The sequence below is a fragment of the Rhinopithecus bieti genome, unplaced genomic scaffold, assembly GCF_001698545.2.
Source record: "Rhinopithecus bieti isolate Rb0 unplaced genomic scaffold, ASM169854v2 scaffold_1618, whole genome shotgun sequence".
NCBI classification, from domain to species: domain Eukaryota; kingdom Metazoa; phylum Chordata; class Mammalia; order Primates; family Cercopithecidae; genus Rhinopithecus; species Rhinopithecus bieti.
Window position 1 is genome coordinate 4,222,245 of NW_016803937.1, and position 22,580 is coordinate 4,244,824.

Sequence of the window (22,580 nt, forward strand, 5' to 3'; positions counted from 1 at the left end):
ATATATATATATATATATAGTGCTAACACTACATGGGGCTTACTGACTGCCAGAGACTAGGCTAAATCTCCACATGGGTTAACTAACTTCACCCCCTCTTTGAGGTGGATACAATCACAAGTGTTTTCCAGATGGAGAAACTGAGGCACACAGAAGTTAAGCTGCTTGCCCGTGATCACACAATAAGTGTAGGAGCTGTGATTTATCACCTTTCAAATGAAAAAAAAAAAGTATTAAAATAATCTTTTAATATGAAGGGTCAAGGATAGAAAACGACTTTCTCAGGTACTGAATGTACAGTGTCATGTAAATAACATTACCTACCCACCTGCTTTGCCCCTCATTTAAAAGCAAATCATACAGAAGCATCCTCATACATTGCTAGTAGGAATGTGAAATGTTGCAGCCTCTTTGGAAAACGTCTGGAAAATAACCTGGCAGTTCCTCAAAAGGTTAATCATAGTTAGGATATGGACCAGGCATAGTGGCTCACACTTGTAACCTCAGCACTTTGGGAGGCTGATGCAGGATTGCTTAAGCCCAGCAGTTTGAGACCATCCTGGGCAACATAAGGAGACTCGTGCCTCTAAAAAAATATAAAATTAGCCAGATATGGTGGTGCATGCCTCTAGCCCCAGCTCCTCAGGAGGCTGAGGTGGGAAAATCACTGGAGCCTGGGAAGTCAAGGCTGCAGCGAGCTGTGAGCGTGCCATTGCACTCCAGCCTGGGTGACAGAGCAAGACCCCATCTCAAACATAAAATAAAATATATTTTAAAATAAAGTTATAGTGCTACCCAGCAATTCTAAGTATATACCCAAGAGAAACAAAAACATACGTCCACACAAAAACCTATACCTGAATGCTTGTAGCAGCTTTATTCACAACCGCTAAAGGATAGAAACAACTCAAATATCCGTCCACTGACGAGTGGATAAACAAAAAGTGGTCCATCTATTCGATGGAATGGTATTCAGCCAGAAAAAGGAACCAAGCGCTGATACTTGCTGCAACATGCATGGACCTTGAAAACATTATGTCAAAGAAGCCAGTCATAAAATACCATATTTTGTATGGTCCCATTTATGTGAAATGTCCAGAAAACACACATCTATAGATATAGAGAGTAGATTTGTAGTTTCTAAGAACCCAGGGGAGAGGGGAGAATGGGGTTTCTTTTAGGGATGAATTTCTTTTTTTTTTTTTTTTTTTTTTTTTGAGACGGAGTCTCGCTCTGTCGCCCAGGCTGGAATGCAGCGACCGGAGCCCAGCTCACAGCAAGCTCTGCCTCCCGGGTTTACGCCATTCTCCTGCCTCAGCCTCCCGAGTAGCTGGGACTACAGGCGCCCGCCACCTCGCCCGGCTAGTTTTTTGTATGTTTTTTAGTAGAGACGGGGTTTCACTGTGTTAGCCAGGATGGTCTAGATCTCCTGACCTCGTGATCCGCCCATCTCTGCCTCCCAAAGTGCTGGGATTACAGGCTTGAGCCACCGTGCCCGGCCTAGGGATGAATTTCTAAGATTAGACAGTGGTGATGGTTGTACAATTTTGTGAATATACTAAAAACATTGAATTGTACACTTTAAAGGGCAAATTATATAATAAAACTGCTGTGTATATATATATGTATATATGTATATGTGTGTGTGTGTGTGTGTATATATATATATATATATGTTTTTTTTTTTTTTGAGATGGATTCTGGCCCTGTTGCCCAGGCTGGAGTGCAGTGGTGCAATTTTGGCTCACTGCAGTCTCTGCTTCCCAAGTTCAAGCAATTCTCCTGCCTCAGCCTCGCAAGTAGCTGGGAATACAGGCACACAACACCACGCCCAGCTAATTTTTTGTATTTTTAGTAGAGACGGGGTTTTCCCATGTTGGCCAGGCTAGTGTCAAACTCATGGCCTAAAGTGATCCACCTGCCTTGACCTCCCAAAGTGCTGGGATTACAGGCATGAGCAAGACTCTGTAATCCTAAAATATATATATATTTTTAAAAGAATGGAACTGACACAGAAGCAGCTGTCAGTGGCTCTGACGGGACCTTGGGCCACCCTGGAGATGAAGGAGCAGTGGGTCTGCAGGATGCCACTCACCATCAGTCCCACCCTGGCGAGTCCCACCCTTTGTGCCCTCAGCCAGGAATCCCACATAGGCTTGGCAGCTGGGCTGACCTCCCATGGCCCCTCAAATTGCTAATGCAAAAATACCAGGATATCTACTGCCAGAGGGACAGTCTTGGCTGATGAAGCAGAAATTCCCAGGGCACTGGCATTCTGCCTTAGCCTCTGACAGGCTAAGTTATAGGCAAGTCCTCCATATTGGTGGGCAAGTCCCTTTCCCTTCCTGGGCCTTGGAGTCCTGTGAAAGTGAAGAGTATTAGACTCAACTTCACCCAGTCCTGTGATTCTAAACAGACATTTAGATTTGTTAAAAATACAAAGACAAGTGAAACTGGAATTTCAATCAAGGTTATGGATAAACCATACTTCATAGCAAAAGCACAGAAGGTCACAAATACTTCAAATGGTGGATGCTTTGTATAAGAAATGAAACACAACATTATTAAATGCATATGCTCCAAACAACACAGTCACTAATATATAAGAGAGCCAGCAATTCTTTACGATCTGTGATTCCGAGATAAAGTAGTTCTCTTTTCTGCATTAAAAAATATTTCAGTTTAGTATCTTTCTTACTTACCCAAGTTTTCATAAAATTCACTCAAGCCAAAGGACACACCATCTGGACTTCACCAATGTCCATCACAGGGGCACATGATAGCGAGAAATTGCTTTAGCCTCCACTGGCTCAATACACAGAGAGAAGAACAGGCTTGGTAAGTGTGCCCTTAGACCTAGATAACTTGGAACAGTCCTGGTGTTTTCATACACATTTCTTCTAGATTTGCAAAACCGGGGCAAGATAGGTGACAAGCACAAAAGATAATACATCTCAAGCCCCCCAAAAAACTGGTTCAAAAACTTTAAAGAGGTAAATCTCTAAAATATAAACCTTCTGGGAGATTAATAAAGTTCCTACGCTGGTTAAGAAAAGAGAAGGCACCAATATTAGCAGTGAAAGAGGGGACATCATTACAGAACCCACAGGCATTAGAAAGCTAATACAGAAATATTAAGGACAAAGTTACATCAATTAACTTGACTACCTGGACAAAATGAATAAGTTCTTTGAAAATAATAAATTACCAAAACTGACTTAAGAAATAAACCTCATGGGAGAATTCTCATTGTCAGTACATCAAGACAGTGGCCAAGTTTCCCATCTACTTAAGAAGGTAATTCGGAAAAAGACTACCAACTGGAACAGGGTTTTAAATGTGGACAAATCTGGTTTGTTTTGGCAGTGATGTCTCTTAGAACTTTTATTTACTGTGGTTTTTAAAGACATATACTTAATGCCATTTTTATTGTTTTTCCCTAACCTCCCATTTTCACTGAGACTTTGATCTTGCCAGTTGTGATTGTGCCAAGCGCAGTGCTTTTCAGGAATGCCACTCCCACAGCTGGCAAGGAATCACTGTGTACAATGCACAAAAGAAAAACAATAGAGGGTCAATGGGTAAAAATGCAAATTTTAGCTATTTTTTTCTACCTAGTTGGAGAAATAGGGCTTACACACGTGAGTCAATCAGAAGACAACACGAATCAAATGTTAAAAATGCGACATACAGACAAGTGTCTAGGTCGGTCAGGAGAGGGGAGAGAAACTTCAGCTGGCAGGAATCAGCAAAGAAGCCTCCCTGGAGCAGGAAATAGGCAGAAATGTGAAAGAAAGAGCATATGTCAAGACTTAATGGTGGGAACAAGCTTCACTCTCCAAGGATTGGTGAGGAAAAGACTTCTGGCAGCACTAGAGTGTGTGCAGGGAAATGCGTCTATAACAATGGCTGGTTACATTCTGGGAGTCACATGTCCCCCACAGTGAGTCTGATAAAAGCCACTGATCCTCTCTCCAGAAAATGCACATACGCACCAGATTTTACAGTAAATTTTGAGGGTTAAGAAAGGTGAATGTGAGAACAGAGGTAGTGTTGAGAATGATGGATCTTTGTAAACTCCCCTCTTTTTATTTTTTTAAGACAGAGATAAGGTCCCGCTCTATCACCCAGGCTGGAGTGCAGTGGTATGATCATAGCTCACTGCAGCCTTGAACTCAAGTAATCCTCCTGCCTCAGCCTCCCCACCATCTGAACTATAGGGCATGCCACCACGTCTGGCTAATTTTTAATTTTTTTGTAGAGATGGCATCTTGCTTTGTTGCCCAGGCTAGTCTTGAACTCCTGGCCTCAAGTGATCCTCCTGCCTTGGCCTCTCAAAGTGCTGGGATTACACGTGTGAGCCACTGTGCCCAGCCTCCCCTAGCTCTTTCCCATAACGTGACCTAAAAAGTATCCCTCCTGATTCACCTGGACTAAAAAGGTCTAGGCCCCTGTGTTTTTGAGGTCTAGGTGCCAGCTCTCCAGAACAGTGGGAATGGAGGAACAGAAGGGAAATAATAAATAGCAAAAGTAAAGAGCCAACGTTAATTGAGCACATACTATGTACTATAGCCTGTGACACACACTCTACTGTAATTCCCATACATAGATGAGGCAACAGGGCCCACAGACAGACAGACAGTCAGGCAGCAGGTGCCTGCTGACTGCTGCTCAGTGCCCAGCAGCCCCGTGAAGGACCATGTGCCTGAATGCCCCTCCGTCTCTCAGATGAATGCCCCTCTGTCACTGGGAGCCCATGGCAGGTTGAGGGAGCCTGGATCCCAGGTACCCTCCAGCCACTCGCAGGTTTCCATCCCACACCTGCCTCCCCTTGGATGACAGTGACCACAGCCTGGCAGCCGCTGTGAACAGGGCCCAGCACCCTGCAGATGGTACCAAGGCCCATGGAGACGTGCCAGGAGCCTGGGAGCAAGGGTCCTGCCACAAGGCCAGGGTGGCCCAGGTGGGGGAAGGGAAGGGTTATCCTGAGGGTGAGGGGCACGGGCCCCTTCATTCCCAGGGCCTTTGAGTGGGGCCTCAGCTACCTCCCCTCGTCTTTCCTCTGCCCCTACTAACCACAGCGATCATTTCCCAAGTCTGGACCACAGGCAGAACCCCCAGCTGCGGCTTCACCTGCTTCATGTCCCGCAGTCCTGTGAGGTCAGTCCCAAGCCTGTCCCTGTGTGTGGGTGAGGAGCCCAAGGCCCAGAGAACAGAGTGACCTGCTCAGGGCCACCCAGGCAGGAGCAAGTGAGGGTGAGCCCTGATGTCCAAACACCCTTAGCCAAACCATGCCATCTCCCGGTCAAGAGCAGACCAGCACTACCTTCCCTAAAGCCTGGGTTTCTGTGTCGCAGGAAAGGGATGGTACTGGCGCTGGCCTCACCTCCTTTTGTAAGGATGGCTGGAGAGCCAGGTGACACTGAGCAGCAACGGGCTTGGTCACAGGGAAAATTTGGGAAGCAAGTTTTTGAACTCCTTCTTTTCCCCCAGAGCAGGGCTCTCAGCCCAGGGAGCAGGGACCCAGTGCTCCCTAGGGCCTTGGCCTAGCCTGAAGCTGCCCCCAGCACTGCCCAGCCTCGCTCTGTCCCTTCCACCAGCCAAGGCCCCCAAGCTGTGGGGCTGCCAGCTCTGCTGCTGCTGACGCTGCATTCCGCTGGCCTGATTAAGGCCCTGGAGCTGCTGCAGCCAGAGTCACAAGGGATCCCATCATGCCTCCTAGGCCCCGAGCTCCAGGCACCTGGACACCACAGAGCGTGCCAGGCAGCTGGGTCGCTCCCATTGGTCAGCTCCAGACCTGGAGGCAACAGAGGCAAGAGGCATCTCAAGGAGGACCACTCCCCAGAGACACCAAGCGTGGCTGCGTCACTGCACCAACCCCAGTGCTGGCCCAGCACACGCTCAGCAGGGCTGGCCTCGTCCGGGCCCCACAGAGTCACCCTGAGGGGCTGGTGGGAAAGAGGAAGCCAACTTCCCTCGTACACCCGTCAGAGGGTCCTGTTTACAGGGTCAACGAGATGATGTCTTGTCATCGATACATGGCAACCATCACTGCTATTTCCTTATCACCATTACCATCATCATCATCCTTACTGCATTTCACTGATTTGAAGACCCAGACTGTTTAGATTTTTTTGTTTTTTGTTGTTTTGATATAGGGTCTTGCTCTGTCACCCAGGCTGGAGTGCAGTGGCATGATCATAGCTCACTGCAGCCTCAAACTTCTGAGCTCAGGCCATTCTCCCACCTCAGCCTCCTGACTAGCTGGGACCAGACATGCACTACCACACATGGCTAAATTTTTTTTTTCTTGAGACAGAATCTCACTCTGTCACCCAGGTTGGAGTGTAGAGGTGCGATCTCAGCTTACTGCAACCTCCACCTCCCAGGTTCAAGCCATTGTCCTGCCTCAGCCTCTCTAGTAGCTGGGACTGTAGGCGCCCGCCACCACACCCGGCTAATTTTTGTATGTTTAAGAGACGGGGTTTCACCGTGTTAGCCAGGATGGTCTCGATCTCCTGACCTCATGATCTGCCCGCCTCGGCCTCCTAAATTGCTGGGATTACAGGTGTGAGCCACCGTGCCCAGGCAATTTTTTAATGATTTGTACATATGGGGTCTCACTATGTGGTTCAGGCTGGTCTCGAGCTCCTGGGCTGAAGCAATTCTCCTACCTCGGCCTCTCAAACTGCTGGGATTACAGACGTGAGTGACTGTACCCAGCCTGTTTTACATGTTAATGTATCTGAAATGTGAAATCAGGACAAAATCTCACAATGGGTGGAGGGTCAGTCTCCCAAGGCAGCCTCTTCTCAGGCCTAGGGGGACACAGAACAATATCAGTGGCGACTGTGGTCAGATGTCGCCGCCCGGCCCATCGTGGTCTCTCAGGCTGGCTTGCCTCTACTCTCATCTGGCACACAGTATGAGCCGTAAAACTGCTGACTGAACCCACCCATCACCCTGCTCAGGTCTCTGCATCCACAGCCCATGGCAGAGACGCCTCTCACTATGTCAATTTCCTCCATAAACATCTCCTAGACAATGGCCCTCCCAGCCCCTGCAGGGCCCTCCAGAGTTTCCCAGAATGCCCCAGGGAGGGCTCAGATCACGGGCAGAAGGCCTGCCGCCAGCACGGAGCCCCCGAGGAGCTTCAGGCCACAGCCTGGCAAGGGTGAAGCACCAGGAAGTGGATTTGGCTTGGGCTCCCACAAGCCCACACAGACCAGGGGAGCCAGAGACAGGGACATTTCTCCTGCCATCCAGAGAAATTCTTATGACATGTGAGTCCTGGGAAGCTCTGGCCAATATGCTCAGAACCATCTCACCAAACAGGGAGACGGTGCCAGGAGCCCCAGAGCTAGAGCTTAGTGAGAAGTTTCCAGCGGGTGTTCCAAGCGTGCTCAGCCCAGCTCCCTGCAGGCTGCAGGCCAGATGCTGGGCTCTGCATGGAGGTGACTTCCAGGGCTGCTGGGAGGTCCTCTGCCAAGGGCGGGCAGGGACACAGCTCTGGCCACCTGGCAATCATGACCCCAGAAAATCACTGGGAAGGAGCATCTCTCAGACCCATGGCCCCAAAGTGACTGTTGAAGTAGAGAAAACTTGTGTGCAGCTAGGCTGAGAAGGGCGCATTCCGCCCCTGGAGCTGACACCTGTGTGGCCTTGGGCAAGTCACTTTCCCTCTCCGAACCTGAGACCTCGGTGTCCAGATGTGAATAATTCAGATAAAAGAGGCGCCAAGACAAAGATGCTGCCAGAGATGGAGGAGCTGCATCGTAGTGGAAACAGCGGCAATTCACGTGAAAGACAAAACAGCCACAAATGTGCCAAATCTACGATGAAAGACTGGACAAAACTGAAGGGGACAAAAAGATAAATCTAAACTGGAGTAGTTCTCAATACTCTTTTCTCAGCAACTGACAGACAAAAAAAAGTTAATAATAACCTAGACAATTTGAACACCACTACCAACCACCAATCTCCTCAAGTTAATTAATATGTAGAGAACCAACTACTGCTGTTTCCATATCCTTTTCAAGAGCTTGCAGTCCCTTCTTCAAGAGAGTACACTTAAATATAAAAGGATTAAAGCCATACAGAGTACCTTCTCTGTTCACAGAATTAAATTAGAAATCAATAACTGTAAGATATTAAGATAGTCCAATGTTTGGAAATTAAGCAACATACTTCTAAATAATCCATGTTTTCTAAAAAAACACAGGGAAATTGAAAAATATTTCAAATGAGATGAGAATGAGAAATGACTTATCACAAAGTGTGGGGTGCAGCTAAAGCAGTGCTTAGAGGAACATGCATAGCTTTAATTGCCTACGTTAAAGTAGCGGTAATAATCCCTCCCATGCAGAATTTTAGAGAAAAGTAAAGGAGTTTTCATGGGGGAAAGAGGGAAGCATACGGGGAATGCTTAGAAAATATGCCAGTGCCTGGCCCCCTTCTTAAGTATAATTTAGCAGGCATCATTGAGGTTAGAAATTTCTCTCTCCACATCCTGAGGGAAAACATGATGTTGCAGGTTCCCCTTTTTTCCCCTAGGAAATACAAGATCAAGAATTTGCCAGGCATGCAGGGGAAGGGGGAGCAGAGACATCAGAAGATGCCACGAGCAGAGTCACTAGGAGCCACAGGCGTTCGTTCTGAGACAAGGTAATAAACCAGAACCAGAAACAACAAGAAGGAAGACAGGCCTGAGTCACAAATGGGGTCCAAAAGCCCCTCCCAAAACGATTCCTGTTCGGCAGAACTCCCCAGGCAGAATTCTCAGAGCTGCAGAGGATCCTCAGAAGCCTGTCATTCCTTCCTGACACATCACAGGTGAGGCCTGGTTTCTGAGGGAGTGAGTTCTCCATCCCTGGAAGGATCAAGAGGAGGCTGAAGACTCACTGGGGAATGATGAGTAAGGCCCATAAACAAATATGAACAATTACCGAGTTTTTACTGGGATCTTGGTCTGTGCAGAACACGTCAACAGCTTTGTCTCACCCTCATGACATCTCTGTGAAGAAAGTTCTAGAAAGAAGGCACAGGGAGGTATTTGAGAGCCAGACTTTGGGCCAGACACACAGGGATCCCATGCCAGCTGTGCTGCTCCCCAGCTCTGACCCTGGCACGTGTCTCCACCTCTCTGAGCCTCAGCCTGCACATCTGTAAAATGGGGACAATCATCTCTAAGGCACAGGGGGGCATCCACGTAGGTGAGCCATCATTCCTGTCCCAGCTTTACAGCTTTACAGCCAAGCCTAAGACAGGCCAGGCGACTTACCCAGTGTCACACAGCAGAGAAGGACAAGTGCAAACATATATCTGAGTCCAAATGACCCCAGGACATGGAGGACAGCGAGGTCACCAAATCAGAAGGGACCCTCTGGGGTCACAGATGAGAATTTCACCCCACAGGGGTGAGGGCGGAGCAGGGAGGTCCGGGTGCCCTGGCTGTAGAACACCAGCCTCTCCAACCCCACCCTGCGCCTTTCCTCCCCAGTCACTGTGCCCACCTCCTCCCTGCTGCAGCCCAGCTGGACTCCAGAGTCTGTGCCAAGTTGTTTCTTAAGACGGACACCCCTGTGGCCAAGAGGAAGTGGTGGCACAGGTGAGAGCTAGGCTGGCACATGGGCCCTGCCAGATTCACCTCCAGGCAAGAATGTGAGCGTGTATGCGTAAGTGTGCATGAATGAGAGAGGGTGTGTGGGAGTGAGTGTGTGCATACGGATGTGTATGAGGGCATGCGGATGTGTGTACATGCAAATGACTGTGCAGGTGTATGAGTGAGAATGTGGGGGTGAGGGGGTGAGGGTACAGGTATGCATGGAAGAGCAGGCATGTGAGCGCGTGGGCACAGGTGTGAGGGAGCATGTGAGTGCACATGAGTGATGCGTGTATGAATGCACATGACTGCATGTGCAACAGTGAGTGTGATATACAAATGTGTGGGTGGGTTTGCATGTGAACGTGTGTGCATACAAGTGTGTGAGTGCGGTGCATGAGAAGGAGGTGTAAAGTGTGTGTGAGAGAGAGGTGGGTGTGCAGGGGTGTGTGGGTCAGAGGGGTGGTGGGGGCAAAACTACCCCACCCTGTGAGCGCTGGGGGAGGAGGGGCTTTCCTCCCATCTCGTGCCCTCTCAATCCGCTGTCCCTCCCACACAGGCGGCCTCAGCACGCCTGTCGGCTTGGCCTGCCTTCCTGAAGACTTGCACTGCACCAGGCCTTAAGCCCTAAAGCAAGGCCCGGTTCACCCTGTCACCTGCCGAGGGACAGGTGAGCAGCCAGCGTGCTCCAGGTTTCTCCCATTCATGGGAAGTGCTCTTGGAGGAGGCATCCAGCAGTCACACCCTTGGGCGCTCAGAAAACCAGACCCTGCATTGACCCCAAACACTTACAAATCAGGAAGAAAATGCAGTTTCTGGAAGAGAAAGAGGTTGAGGCATGGCAGAAGCAACGATTCCCCCTGCAGGGATGAGGCCACCAGGGGAGTGACACCTTCTCTGGCTGCTGCCTTTCACCACGGGGCTCACACGTGAGGCCACCTGAGGGCCAGGCCTGACTCTCCTCCCATCCTCTGGAGCCTGCCCCGTTTCTCAGACAACAGGGCTGAACCAGAGGCCATTCTTCATGCCCCGGGGTCCGCCAGGTACGTTCTGGGCTTCTGTAGGAGGCCGAATGGTTGGTATTATTCCCAGAGTGGCACCTCCTTCTCCCACAGGAACCCAGACTACCCGGACTCCTGGCAGCAGGGGGTGGGGGAGTGGAGCACGGCTTCCCAGGAGCCCTCCCTGTCCACTGTGCGTCCCCCGTACTTGGTGCGAACAGCCTTGCGGGGGACACCGCGCAGCCTGGAAGCAGAGCAAGAAGCCACCTTCTGGATGTTCCACGGTTCCCCTCTCCAGAGGCTCCTGGGATGTCGTACAATTGCACAAGAGAAAGAACAGCATACAGCTGTGAGACAGTGCCTCTCAAAGGGCAAGGGCATGCCTGGAGGACATGCCAGCTCAAAGGGACTGCAGATTCACAGAGCTGGCACTGCAGCTGTTCCAAGTCCCCACCATGCTCTCGGGACATCCAAGCCTCAACCTACGCTGCGCTGCCATCCAGGTGCCTCCTGGCCTCCCTTTGCTGCTGGGTCTGGACCCCAGGACCCCTCCCAGCCCCATGGCCAGTCCTGTTGCGCCTGGAAGTGTGGAGGCTCCATGCCACTGCCCAGCTGCCGCCCTTGTCACTGTCACTCCCCCACACAAGCCTCCCAGCCTGCAAACCTTCCCACCCGAAGCGGGAGACTAGGTTGATGGGTCTGGAAAGGTGAATAAAACGCCACAGCAGTGGTCAGCCCTCTGGCCCTCTCCCTCCAGAACTGAAAGCTGATGCGAGAGGCCATGGCGGCCTCCTCCTGTGTGAAATCAGGGGAGGGGCTGGGTAGAAGCCAGGCCCCTACCGGGGCTGCATCGCCTCCCAGAAGCACCCCTTAACTCCAGGGCGGGGAAAAGGCTGAGGCAGTGGCGTTGGACTGGCCACTCTCCCTCACCTCCCCGCCCTGCCAATGACGGCTGGTACCTCCACCCCGAACTCTCTTAGGGTTCTGAGCCTTGGCCTCCTTATCTGAAAAGTGAGAACGGTACCATCCGCCCATGGGGCCATTCACGCCCCCTCTGTGGTCCAAGGAGAAATGGGCAGACTTCAGGGAGGTGGGGAACTGGACCCTGCCCACGGTCACCAAGTTAGCCAGTGTCAGTGTGGAGCCCAGCTGAGACCCATAAGGATCCCAGGGCCAGCGGACCCTGTGGGCAGCTGCAGAGGCTGACACCAGACACATGGCCCAGCGTTCACCTGCTCTAAGCTTTCCAAGCTCAACATCATGAAACACATGTTCCTTCTAAATGTAAAATACGACACAATCTGAAAATGTCTTTAAAACGTTGAAATGGTTCCTACAGTATAATAAATCAGCAGGCAGCATCCCAGCATACATTTAAATAATAAAATCAGGACTTTTTAAGGTGACATCACTGGTACGTAAATGCCAGAAGAGGAAGCTTTTCGACATTCGCTACTTAGTTAAATCCTAAGAACTCATCAGAGACCCCTCCTCCAGGGAGCCTTCCTGACCCCACCCACCTTCATCTTCCTCCCAGCCTGTCTTCCCATTCAGGAGGGGTGTGGTGAGCAGGTCAGAGTACAGACGCTGGAGCCAGGCAGCCTGGGTGTGGATCCTGGCTCCAGCACTTCCCAGCTGCGTGACTTTGGACGAGTGACTTAACCTCTCTGTGCCTCAATTGCCTTGTCTATAAAAACAAGTAAGCCCACTCATAAGAGAGTGAGATAGTCACGTGGGGCAACGCAGGCAAAACTCTTATGACAGTGGCTGGCACCAGGCACATGCTATCAATGCCGTCTGCTGCTGCCACTGGCACTGGCATCCCCTCAGCCCTTCCTGCTCTCATCAGAGTCTGAGGGCTTGGGAGTGGAGGGCCAGAACCTAAATACCCTTTCTGTGCCAACAAATGACACTAATGATGGGCAGGATAGCGTGGCCTCGGTGGGCAACCTTTGAGGGGACACCCTTGGGCCCTGGGCTGCCTCCTCTCCCCAGCCCACTCTCGCCAACTGGAAAGAGCTGCAGCAACAGGCACTTGCCCCAGGCCCTGGCTTGGCAGGGCTGAACACCAACCCCGGCCTTTGTGCCACTCCAACGAGGTTCTGCACCTCTCGCAGGAAGCCCAACCCAGCAACCGATTTAATCAAGGGCTCCACGCCAGACAGGCCAGGCAGCAGAGCTTAAAACACAGCAGTCAGGGCAACCAGACCCCAGGCAGGGAACCTGAGAGTCACGGGCTCACAGAGCCAGGCCAGACCCCAACCTCCCAGGTCTTCTCTGCCCCCCAGTCCCCTGCCAACACGTGCAGAAAAACGAGATGGTTAGCGACTGTCAGCTGTGCAGGAGCTGAGGGCTCAGCTAATAGTCTACCATCTACCATTTGCTCCCATTTTCCAGAGCGGAAAACTGAGGCCTCGCCAGGGTAGAACATCTTGTCCAAGGCTGCTGTGAGTGTCGGGGCCATGACTCAGTGCTTCTGATGCCCAGGGTTATGACTGGAGCAAGCCAAAAGCCCCCTGACCCAATGCAACCCCTTTCTCAATCCTTAGTACAGCTCCCCTCATCCCAGGGAGAACAAAAACGACCACCATCTTCAAACACAAATCCACCGCCTGGAGACCAGGACTAAGAGGATGGACTGCAGGCAGAGTTGATGAAACAGGGTTTCAAGGAGTCACCAACATGACTTTTCCAAACCTAAGCCCTATCACGTCATTTGCCTGCTGAAAACTCCCAACGGGAAAGCAGTCTTCAAAGGGTTAAACCTCCAGTGACCTTAGCACCCAGCAACCTTACTCCCAGGGGCATACTCAAGGGAAATGAAGACATCTATCCACACAAAACACTTGCCCAGGCATGTTCACAGTGGCATGATTCAGAGGAGCCAAAAAGTAGAAACAAGCCCATGTCCATGCTGTGACGATGGGGACACAGTACGTGGTTCATCTGTACAACAGTGCTCTTAGTTGCAAAACGGGATGAAGCGCTGATCCACGCAACACTGTGGATGAACCCTGAAAACATGACGCTGTGTGAAAGAAGTCAGTCACGTATTAGATGATTCCACTCACAGTGTGTGAATTATATCACAATTAAAACAACCACAAAAACCACAATTTTCCCCAGGGCAGCCCCACAGTCCTTATTCCCGCCTGACGGCCCCCCGCCCGCCGCTATGATGGACGGCGTGCCTCTCGTCCCTCCCTGCCCACCCCCCACACCTCCCTCCTCCCTGTCCCTCAGTCCCACCTCGGGAGGGGCCAGAACCCTCCTCACTATGCAGGTGGAAGGCCCCTGCCACTCTTCTCTCCAGCCACTCTGCTGGCTACCGTCACTGCCCCCAAGACCCTGCCCGGTTGCTCACTGCTGGGTCCTGGTGTCTAGAGCAGTGCCATGGGCACTCAGTAAAGACAGGCTGAAACCTGGAATAGCATCCTTTTCCCGTTGCCTTCAAGGATAAATCCCAGACTCCTTAGCTGTGCCCATGATGCCGCCTGTCAGCAGTTCTCACCTTTGTACTTGAATCTTCTAGAAGCTTTAAAATACCAGGGCCCGGGACCAACCCTCAGAGATTCTGATTTAACAGGAGGGGGGCAGGGCCCTGTCGCTGATATTTTCAAATTCAGATTGATTGACGTTGATTCGAGTGTGCATTCGGGGATCCCAAACACTGCCGGGAATCCTGGTCCTGCCCACCCCTCATGCCCGTCCCCTCTTCCGGCTCCATGCAAAATGAACGTTCTCCAGCACATCAACCCCCAACATCCAGGCCTTAACTAAACCTGCTCCTCTGCCAGGAGCACATGGCCCCTACTCAGACTTGGCTGAATCGTTTCCAGCCTTCAGGACTCAGCTTAGATGTCACCTCCTCCAGGAAGCCTTCCCTGTGCACACCTGTTTCTCACCCTGCCAAAGGCTCTCAGCAGACCCTACCCTGACCTCAGCCCAGAACTCAATGCACTGCACAGCCATGGCTGGACCTCTTCACCGGTCCCTCCACCTCTCATCGCCCACCAGCACCTTGAGGTCAGGGGATGGCTGATGTCACAGCAGGTGCCCAGAGCGCCAGGGGCTCCCGGAACGCCTGGCCCAGGGCAGACACACATTGTTCAGCGAGTGGGTAGAATATGGGTGTGCTTCTCCAAGGCAGCCATGGATGAGGGTAGAGGCTCGCACAGGGACGGGAGGTAGGACTGCAGCTCGTCCCTGGCCCAGCACTGCCAGGGTGTAGTGTTGTCTGAAAGTGATGGTCTGTGAGATTCTTCCTGACCCTAACATGTCATCCTCCAAGGGACAGAACCCCATGGCGTTTTGGGGTCCCGGCATCATATACTACATTTGAAACCAGGCCCCAAGACGAAGTCATGCTCCTGTTCCTAGTCCCGCAGCAGAGACTGCCAATAAATCACAAGACATTTTCCCAGAGAGTCCAGACATGGCCTCAGAACCCTTCTTAACACAGCCCGAGACGGCGGAATGAGACACCACATATACAATGCAAATTGCCTGTGACCTTTGCAGACCAGTCTTGTCGCTTTGACAGACGGGGAAACTGGGTGAAAGTCGTCCAGTGGGGAGGGGCTCCTTCCACAACTGACCCCAAGAGTGTCCTACTTGGGGCTATGTGAAGACAAGAGGCAAGTCCTGCAATGCTCTTCTCCGAGGACAGACATGGCATCTCTCTTCAGTGTCCCTACTAGAACCAGGACCTGAGGCGGAAAAGGACCTTGAATTCTGGACATGGGGTCTTCCCCAGCCAAGAAAATGTGCCCAGAAGTTGTACATCCTCCAAAGACACTCCCAGCAGAGTTAACCTCACAAGGGTGAGATCTTGAGAGATCTAAGCAGAGGAGGAACCAGGAAGCTTTGCAGACCCTGGCTCCTCCAGTCTCACCCCTTCCCCCTCCTGTTTCCAGGGGAGGCCGAGTTTTGAAGACCTTTCGCCTTCACTTCCTCCTTCCCCTGCTTTTCTCTGACTGCCTCCAGGTTTAGGAGGGGCACATCTGGAAAGCTCACGCCTCCAAGCTTGAGGAGGGCCTGGCCACTTTCCAGTTGCTGCCAAGGAGAGGGTGCCAGTGCCAGCCCCACCCAGGCTGCCTCCTGTGGCACCTTCCACAAGGTCCCCCCCACCAATCAGTCCAGGTGTTCCAAGAGCCTGGACCGTGTGGGCGCAGATAGCCAGGAAGCATGGGAAACAGATGTGCACGTGGCCTGATGGGCGGGTGACGACAGACGCTCTCCGCAGACCTCAGATGTCCCTGCAGAGAAGAAAGGTGGCTGCGGCAACAACACCTGTTCTGGGCTCGGAAGCCACACTCGGGGGGCCTGGCCGGGGCATCCCCACAGTGAGAGGCTGGGATATGGTTAGGTAAACAGCTGCATGGGCCATTAACCAGAATGCTCTCCGGACAGAGTCCTGGAAGCAGGAAGGGCGGCTCGCCCGCCAACTGGCTTGCAGGGAGAGCCAATCCATCATGCAGCAGACCCATCTTTGATGGGAGCTCTCCCAGCAACAGAAGGAAGGTGCCGGCTAAGACCTCAACAGATGGGCCACACTGGGGAGGCCAAGGCACGGGGCACCACTGCTCACTGAGCAAAGAAACTCGGGGGTGCAGCCAAGGCAGCCAAGTGGGGCGTCTCAGAGCCTCTGCCCCACGCAAGCTAACTCCTGCCCCTGAGATGTTCCAGAGGCTGCGGTGAGGAGGGGTGGCACACACAGGAAATTAAGAGCCACTGCCCCACCTCCAGGTCATGGCCACCTCCACAACTGGAGACCCACGGGGACAGAAAGGCAGGATTTGGGGAGGCCAAGGTGAGAGGATTACTTGAGCTTAGGAGTTCAAGACCAGCCAGGGCAACAGAGTCTCTACAAAACATCAAAAAATGAGTTTGGCGTGGTGGCGCACACCTATGGTCCCAGCTACTCAGAAGACTGAGGTGGGAGGTTCGCTTGAGCTCAGGAGGTGCAGGCTGCAGTGAGCGGATATCGCACCACTGCACTCCAGCCTGGGCCACAGAGTGAGACCCTGTTTCAAAACAAAACAAACAAAAAGGCAAGACCAAGTAGAGGCTGGAGCAGACTCAAGAGCTGGACTCTTAGGCCCGACGCGGGTCCTGGGGTTACTAGCTGAGCGACCTTGGACAAGTGGCTTAACCTCTCTGGACTTATTTCCTCATCTATGAAAAGGGAACAGTAGCACCTCCTGAAACTGGGCTGCAGCGAGGCTTCAGTACATGTGAATACAGGTGAAGTGTGCACGCCTCCTGGAGGGTGGGAAGCGCTCCAAAAAGGCATCACCCACATTATCGCATCCCCAAATGCCACCCCCAGCATTCTGGCCAGTCTTGTTTCTAGCTCTGAAGGGAGGGACAGCCATTCCCCAGCCAAGCAGAAAGGCAGCAGGCAGAGGCTCCAACCTCAGAAATCCAGTGTCACGCCGGCAGCACTTCACGGGGTGTGGGGGGCGGGGAAGGGGGCGTCAATGCATCCGCACCCCCACTGCGACCCAGGCGCTCGGCTTACTGGGCTCCAGGACAAACCTTCCAGAGGGAAGAACATCCCCAGTTCTCAGGTGCAGCCACCGAGGCCCAGACAGGGCAAGAGTCTTACCCAGGATCACACAGCTGACTCCCAGCAGCATGAAGATTCAAGCCAGGCTTGTTTTAAGGCAACCCCGCGGTCTTTCCAGGGTTTCACAGAGCTTCCTTGGGAGGCTTGCAGGGAAGTGTCAGTCCTTGGGGCGGGGGTGCCCGGCCCAGAAGAGCAGGCTTCAGCCCTCCCCAGGCCACCTCGGGCACAGCCCTGGTAAAGCACGAGGCACGAGTCAGGTGCCTGCAGAACGTGGTGCTCTCTGGGGACCCAGGGCCCAGCTGGAGAGAGAAGTGCAAACCCTATCCAAAGCAGAAGGTGCAGGGGACACCCTCCTCCTTTACTTTCTTCTTTTCTTCTCTTTATTTTTTTCCTGTTTCCTCTTGTAGTGTTTTAAAGCTGATTCACTAATGCAACGAACACATCATAGGGAACAACTGAGGAGTCACAGGAAGCAGCACAGACCATGGTTCTGGGACATGCCACGTCCCCAGCTGAGTGGCTTCCCCGCAGCTAACTTCCAGTGCCCTACTCATCCCACCTAAATTCTCAAGCCACCCCCCAAAACACAGATGGGAAGATGCACATGAGCATCAAGATCTTGGGGGCTGGCATTAGGAAACTGGCTTGGGGACAGTCCCTCCACCCTCTCCCCCTCCCCAGGGGGCTCGCAGGCTTCTCCCCTGCCCGGAACCCCAGCTCTCATTCCCAGCTCCGGAGCCCCAGTTCTCATTCCCAGCTCCTGCCAACGCCACCTTTGCTGCCCACGCCCACCCTGGCACTGGGTCCTAAGTGTAATCTGCTCTGCTGTTTCTCGGCACTTAGCTCTGCTGGAAGTGGCTCCTTCCCTCCACTCCTCGTGTGTGTCCCCCTCCCCCATGACACTGGAGGCTCTGTGCTTGCCACCAGATCCCCAGCATCTGGAACCGCGCCTGGCTCAGAGTCGGCGCTCCATAAATATTTGTTGAATGAATGGGAAGGAGGGGGAGGGAGGACGGAAGGCCAGAAGGCTGCATTTCCGGCATTCTCCCGGCTGTCAATCGCGCCTCCCTGGGAGCTGAGAGCTGAGGCTTCTCCTTTCCCTCCGTCCAGGGGAGCCTGAGACCAGCAGAGCTGCCCCCTTTGCCCCAGTGGCCTCACCACCCAACTGGATTGCTGCCACGGCTGGGCCCTGAGCGGATCTCTTCTCAGTCCATTCCACTTTCTTTCAAGAAATTGTTATTGCTCCCCTGAGCCTTCAACTTCAAATCCAACCTCCTATTCCTGATTTCAAGGCCTGGAGTTCACTCCAACCTTATTTCCTCTCATCCCCATCAAGCACCTCCTGCCCACGGAGGCTGAACAGGTCACCCCTGCTTCTGGGCCTGTTTGCCTGCCTCATTCCAACAAATCCTACCTCTTTTCCGAGGCTTGACTCAAGCTCCACCTCCTCCAGGCAGTTGATAGAAGAGGGCCTAGGGAGCAGAAGCAGGTTCAAAACCAGCCTCAGATACCCACTGGCTGTGTGTTGTCTGACTTCTCCGAGTCTTGGTTAACTCATCTATAAAATGAGATTAGAAGGCCTCAAGGGCCATGGTAAGGAGCGAATGTACTAACTTGTTCTAGGGAACAGAGCACACATCCATGCCACATGAAACCTTGCTAAACCCATGCTCACCCCTTCTGGGTAGACACCAGCCTGCGTTCCCGTCCACACCAGACTACTCTCCATTCCCTCTTCCCAGCTCCCTGGGAAACAGCGGCTTCTTGTTTCCTGGAGTTCTTATCGGTCAAGGCTGAAGGGCAGCATCCCATCAACTGCTGACACGTGAGCGGATCCACATGAGAAAATGCATCAGAGTTTGGATGTTCTGCATAAAACCCTGTGTTTGAGATCTTGCAGAGAGTTCTGACTGCCCCTTGAAACACACTGCCAAGTGTAAAACTAGCACCCAGCCTGCAAGTCAGCATCTCGCACACATAACCAACCCACATCCAGGAAGAACTTGCTCCTATGTATCAGCGTGGAGGACATGAGGGTCCCACTATATGTCAAGCACCTGACCCTGTGGGGGAACTTACATTTCCCCCAATCCATTGAACTCTCACCATGTCCCTACAAAGCAGGCGGTACCTTTCCACTTCTCAACCAAGGAAACTGACATTCCACCAGGATAAGAAACTGACTCGCAGGTACTTAGCTAGCAAGAGAAAGGGCAGACTTTCGAACCCGCCTCAGATGCCTACTGACTGAGTGTTGTCTGACTTCTCTGAGTCTTGGTGGACTCATCCATAAAATGAGATGAGAAGGCCTCGCAGCGCCATGGTAAGGAACAAATGAACTAGGGTCAGTCTTGCTCCAAAACTTGGTCTCTGCTCCCAGTTTCAGCCCTTTCGGGAACTGTAGCTCTTCTGATTCCCACAGGCTGCATTGCTACAGGCCGTAGCTTCAGCATCTGTGACAGGAGACGATGTGCTCATCCAGTTAAAAAGAGAGGCCATCCCACCAAAGCCACAAAGACGGCTTGAAAGTCCAAAGCTGTCATCCGTAGAAAAGGAAGTCTGAGTACAGCATGAAGACCGGGGCCGCGTATTGGGGGAGAGGTGGGCAAATCACAGCAGAGCCCACTTCCCGAGTACAGCCACTATATGTGAACATGTCCCCCAAATATCCCACCTACGGGCCCCACACATGCAGGTGGGAAGCGGGATCAGGAAGCTTTCAAAGGGTGGGATGACCCTTTCTGAACAGGACAGCGCCACCTTTCCCATCCACACCTCCCTCTGCCCACACATGGCCAGCAGCTGCCACTACAGGCGTTTGATTAAAACAAGTCACACTGACTGTCTTTGGCAGAAATGAGGATCCATGCCCCGGTGGCCAGGTTGGTGACTGCCACTCACAGACGCCTACATCTACCTTCCCAGACCCACTGGGGGCAGTTCCTGCTTGGGCCCTTGCAAAGCCGGATCCCAAATTAACTGAGCCCCGTCTGGCTCCTCGCGGGCGGGCAGCGGGAAGGCAGGCGCCTTATAAACAGGGAGAGCGCCAGGCCTCCCGTCTGCCTCCTGCACAGCTGACTTGCAGAGAAGAAAGACTCTCTTCCCGCTGGGGGAAAAGTCTGTTTAGGCCAGTGTCCCTCGAATTCCACACCCGCATGTCTGGAACCCTGTTTCCCTCAGCCATAAAGCAAGCACAGTCTCAAAGGAACAGTGTGAACTTAGGTGGAAAACTCTGGAAAAGCCAAGCCACACGGGAGCTAGAACGGAGAGGAACTTCCACCTCTGATGTGTTTCAAACCGGGTGAGCACAGAGACCTCTCCGTGACCTGCACGGCTGGACTAATTACCAATGTTATCTGGCGGATGACAGACATGCCCCGAACTTCCTCTGTTTGATAGATCCCACTGCAAACACACCCAAGTTCAGGCCCGTGCCTGCTGTTCTCAGCAGTGCCCTATTCTTCCCTAAGACCACTCCTGATCCCCACTCCTCTGACCCCTGCCCCATGCTTCCAAGGTCAGCCAGGCCAATGTACCCACCAAGCACCAGCCCAGTGACTCAGGGGGGTACCTCTCCCGGAACACCCCACACAGAACCAGTGAAAACTCCTACTTCAGAGTTTTTCTGAGGAAGAGAAAACATCTCTCCCTTCCCTGGATGGATTTTGGAGGAAGCGTCTGAGATGAAAACTGCTGCTTACCTTCGTCGCTGTTGCCACTGGGGAGCTCCAGCTCATGGGTCCCTGGCGGTTGAGCCCTTGACCCGCACACACCAGGGTCCCACACTCCACGCAAGCGCCAATGATCAGCTGCTGTCCGTCATCCACCAACAGGCTGTGGCTTGCTCGCAAGGTGTATAGGAACAGGGGCAGCCGGGCCACCCGCACGGACTTCAGGCCCAGACACCGTTTCTTCTCCTGCTGGCAAAAGAAGCACACGAATGTCTCCACCTGGTACTGCCGGGACCAGGCGCTGACAGCATGGTGGGTGCTGCGGGCCTCATGCTGCAGCCACTGGGCCAGCAGGTCATGGTAGCAGAGCACACAGGTGGCCACCAGGCCGGTGGAGTCCACAGGCCTGGCACGAGGGGCAGGCGGGTACACAGTCAGGAAGGGGAAGAAGGGCTCCTTCTCGCCCAAGCGGCTGGCAGGGTTCACGTTGAGCTGGAACTCCTTCCCGGGGCCCAGCTCAGCCCCACAGATGTAGCAGATGGACACGGGGCCGCCCTGGGCTGACGCGGGCAGCTCGGAGAGGGCAGGGTCGGAGGCGGAGAAGGCCTGGTGGTACCTGCCCAGGAAGCCCTGCACGGAGGTGATGAGCTCCTCGTTCTGGCAGGCCCTGTACAGGGCCCAGACATCCTCTAGGACGCTGAAACACTTGGGGCAGCTGCGGACCTCACAGCGCTTGTTGGGGCCCTGGGCGTTGGGCGGGCAGGGAAGGAGGCTGAGGAAGGGGAAATGCATGGCGCTCCTGGCGTTGCCATTGAGGATCCTGGAGGGGACCGCCCGGGCATCTGGGGTACAGTCCTCCCCACAAAGGTAGCAGGCCTCTCGCAGGGCCCCGGAGGGCAGGCCCTCTTCTCTCGGGAGCCTCCTGCCCTTGGAGGCCATGCCAGGGGCGTGGCTGTCCAGGGGCACCACATAGAGTCGCTGCAGCACCGGCACGTTGGCCAGCTCGAAGCTCTGCCACTGCTGCGTGAGGGAGGAGAAGCAGCTGGCGCACACCAGGGTGCTGCCGCCCTCACTGATGGGCTGTGCCCCTGGGGGCGGGCTGTGCAGCCACAGGAAGGGGAAGAACGGGGCCTGCGCCAGCTTCTCCTGCTTCTGCACGTGGACCTGGTGGTGCGAGGCCGGGGACAGCGGGGACCCGCAGATGTAGCAGCAAAGGCCCTCTGGTGGTGCCGCCCGGCTGTCCGGGAGAGCCCGGGGGACATGGCCACTGTTCTCCTTCGCTTTGGGGTTGCAGACGCCTGGGAAAGGCTGCTCCTTGTGGTCCTCTTCCCCACTGGTGATATTGATGTCACTGTCCTCGGATGTGCAGAAGCCCCGGAGGGTCTCCCTCAGCGGCCTGCTCTCCAGGGGCTTAGAGGCTCTGCCCGAGGGAGGCCCTTTCATGCCGTCTGCAGAAGCCTCTTGGACAGGAGGACCTTGCCAAGGATTCTGAATGCCCCTCAGGACGCTGGCCCGGGCCTCAGGAACCCAGTGCCTCCCAACCCCCTTCCGCCGGCGCCTAACCCCGGCCTTAGGCTCCCCATCTGCGTGGGCCTTCGCGGGGAGCCCCTCGTGCTCCGCGCGCCCCTGCGCCGCGGCCTCTGCGCCCTGTCCCGGAGCGGGTCCCGGAGCTGGCCTCCACTCCTGGCCGCGCCCCCCGCGAGGCCATGGCCCCGGGGCCCCGTCCCGGTGGGGGC

The 22,580-nt window shown here is 53.6% G+C and overlaps 1 protein-coding gene across 1 annotated transcript in view; it reads right to left on the bottom strand.

The window, feature by feature from the left end:
• Nucleotides 1-22,568, bottom strand: part of GSE1 (Gse1 coiled-coil protein) — a 525,655-nt gene extending 503,087 nt beyond the window's left edge. Inside the window, 1 exon segment of the mRNA XM_017860621.1 lies at nt 20,875-22,568. Coding sequence (XP_017716110.1) covers nt 20,875-22,287 — 1,413 coding nt within the window. The 5' untranslated portion in view covers nt 22,288-22,568.
• Between the last annotated feature and the right edge of the window lie 12 nt (nt 22,569-22,580).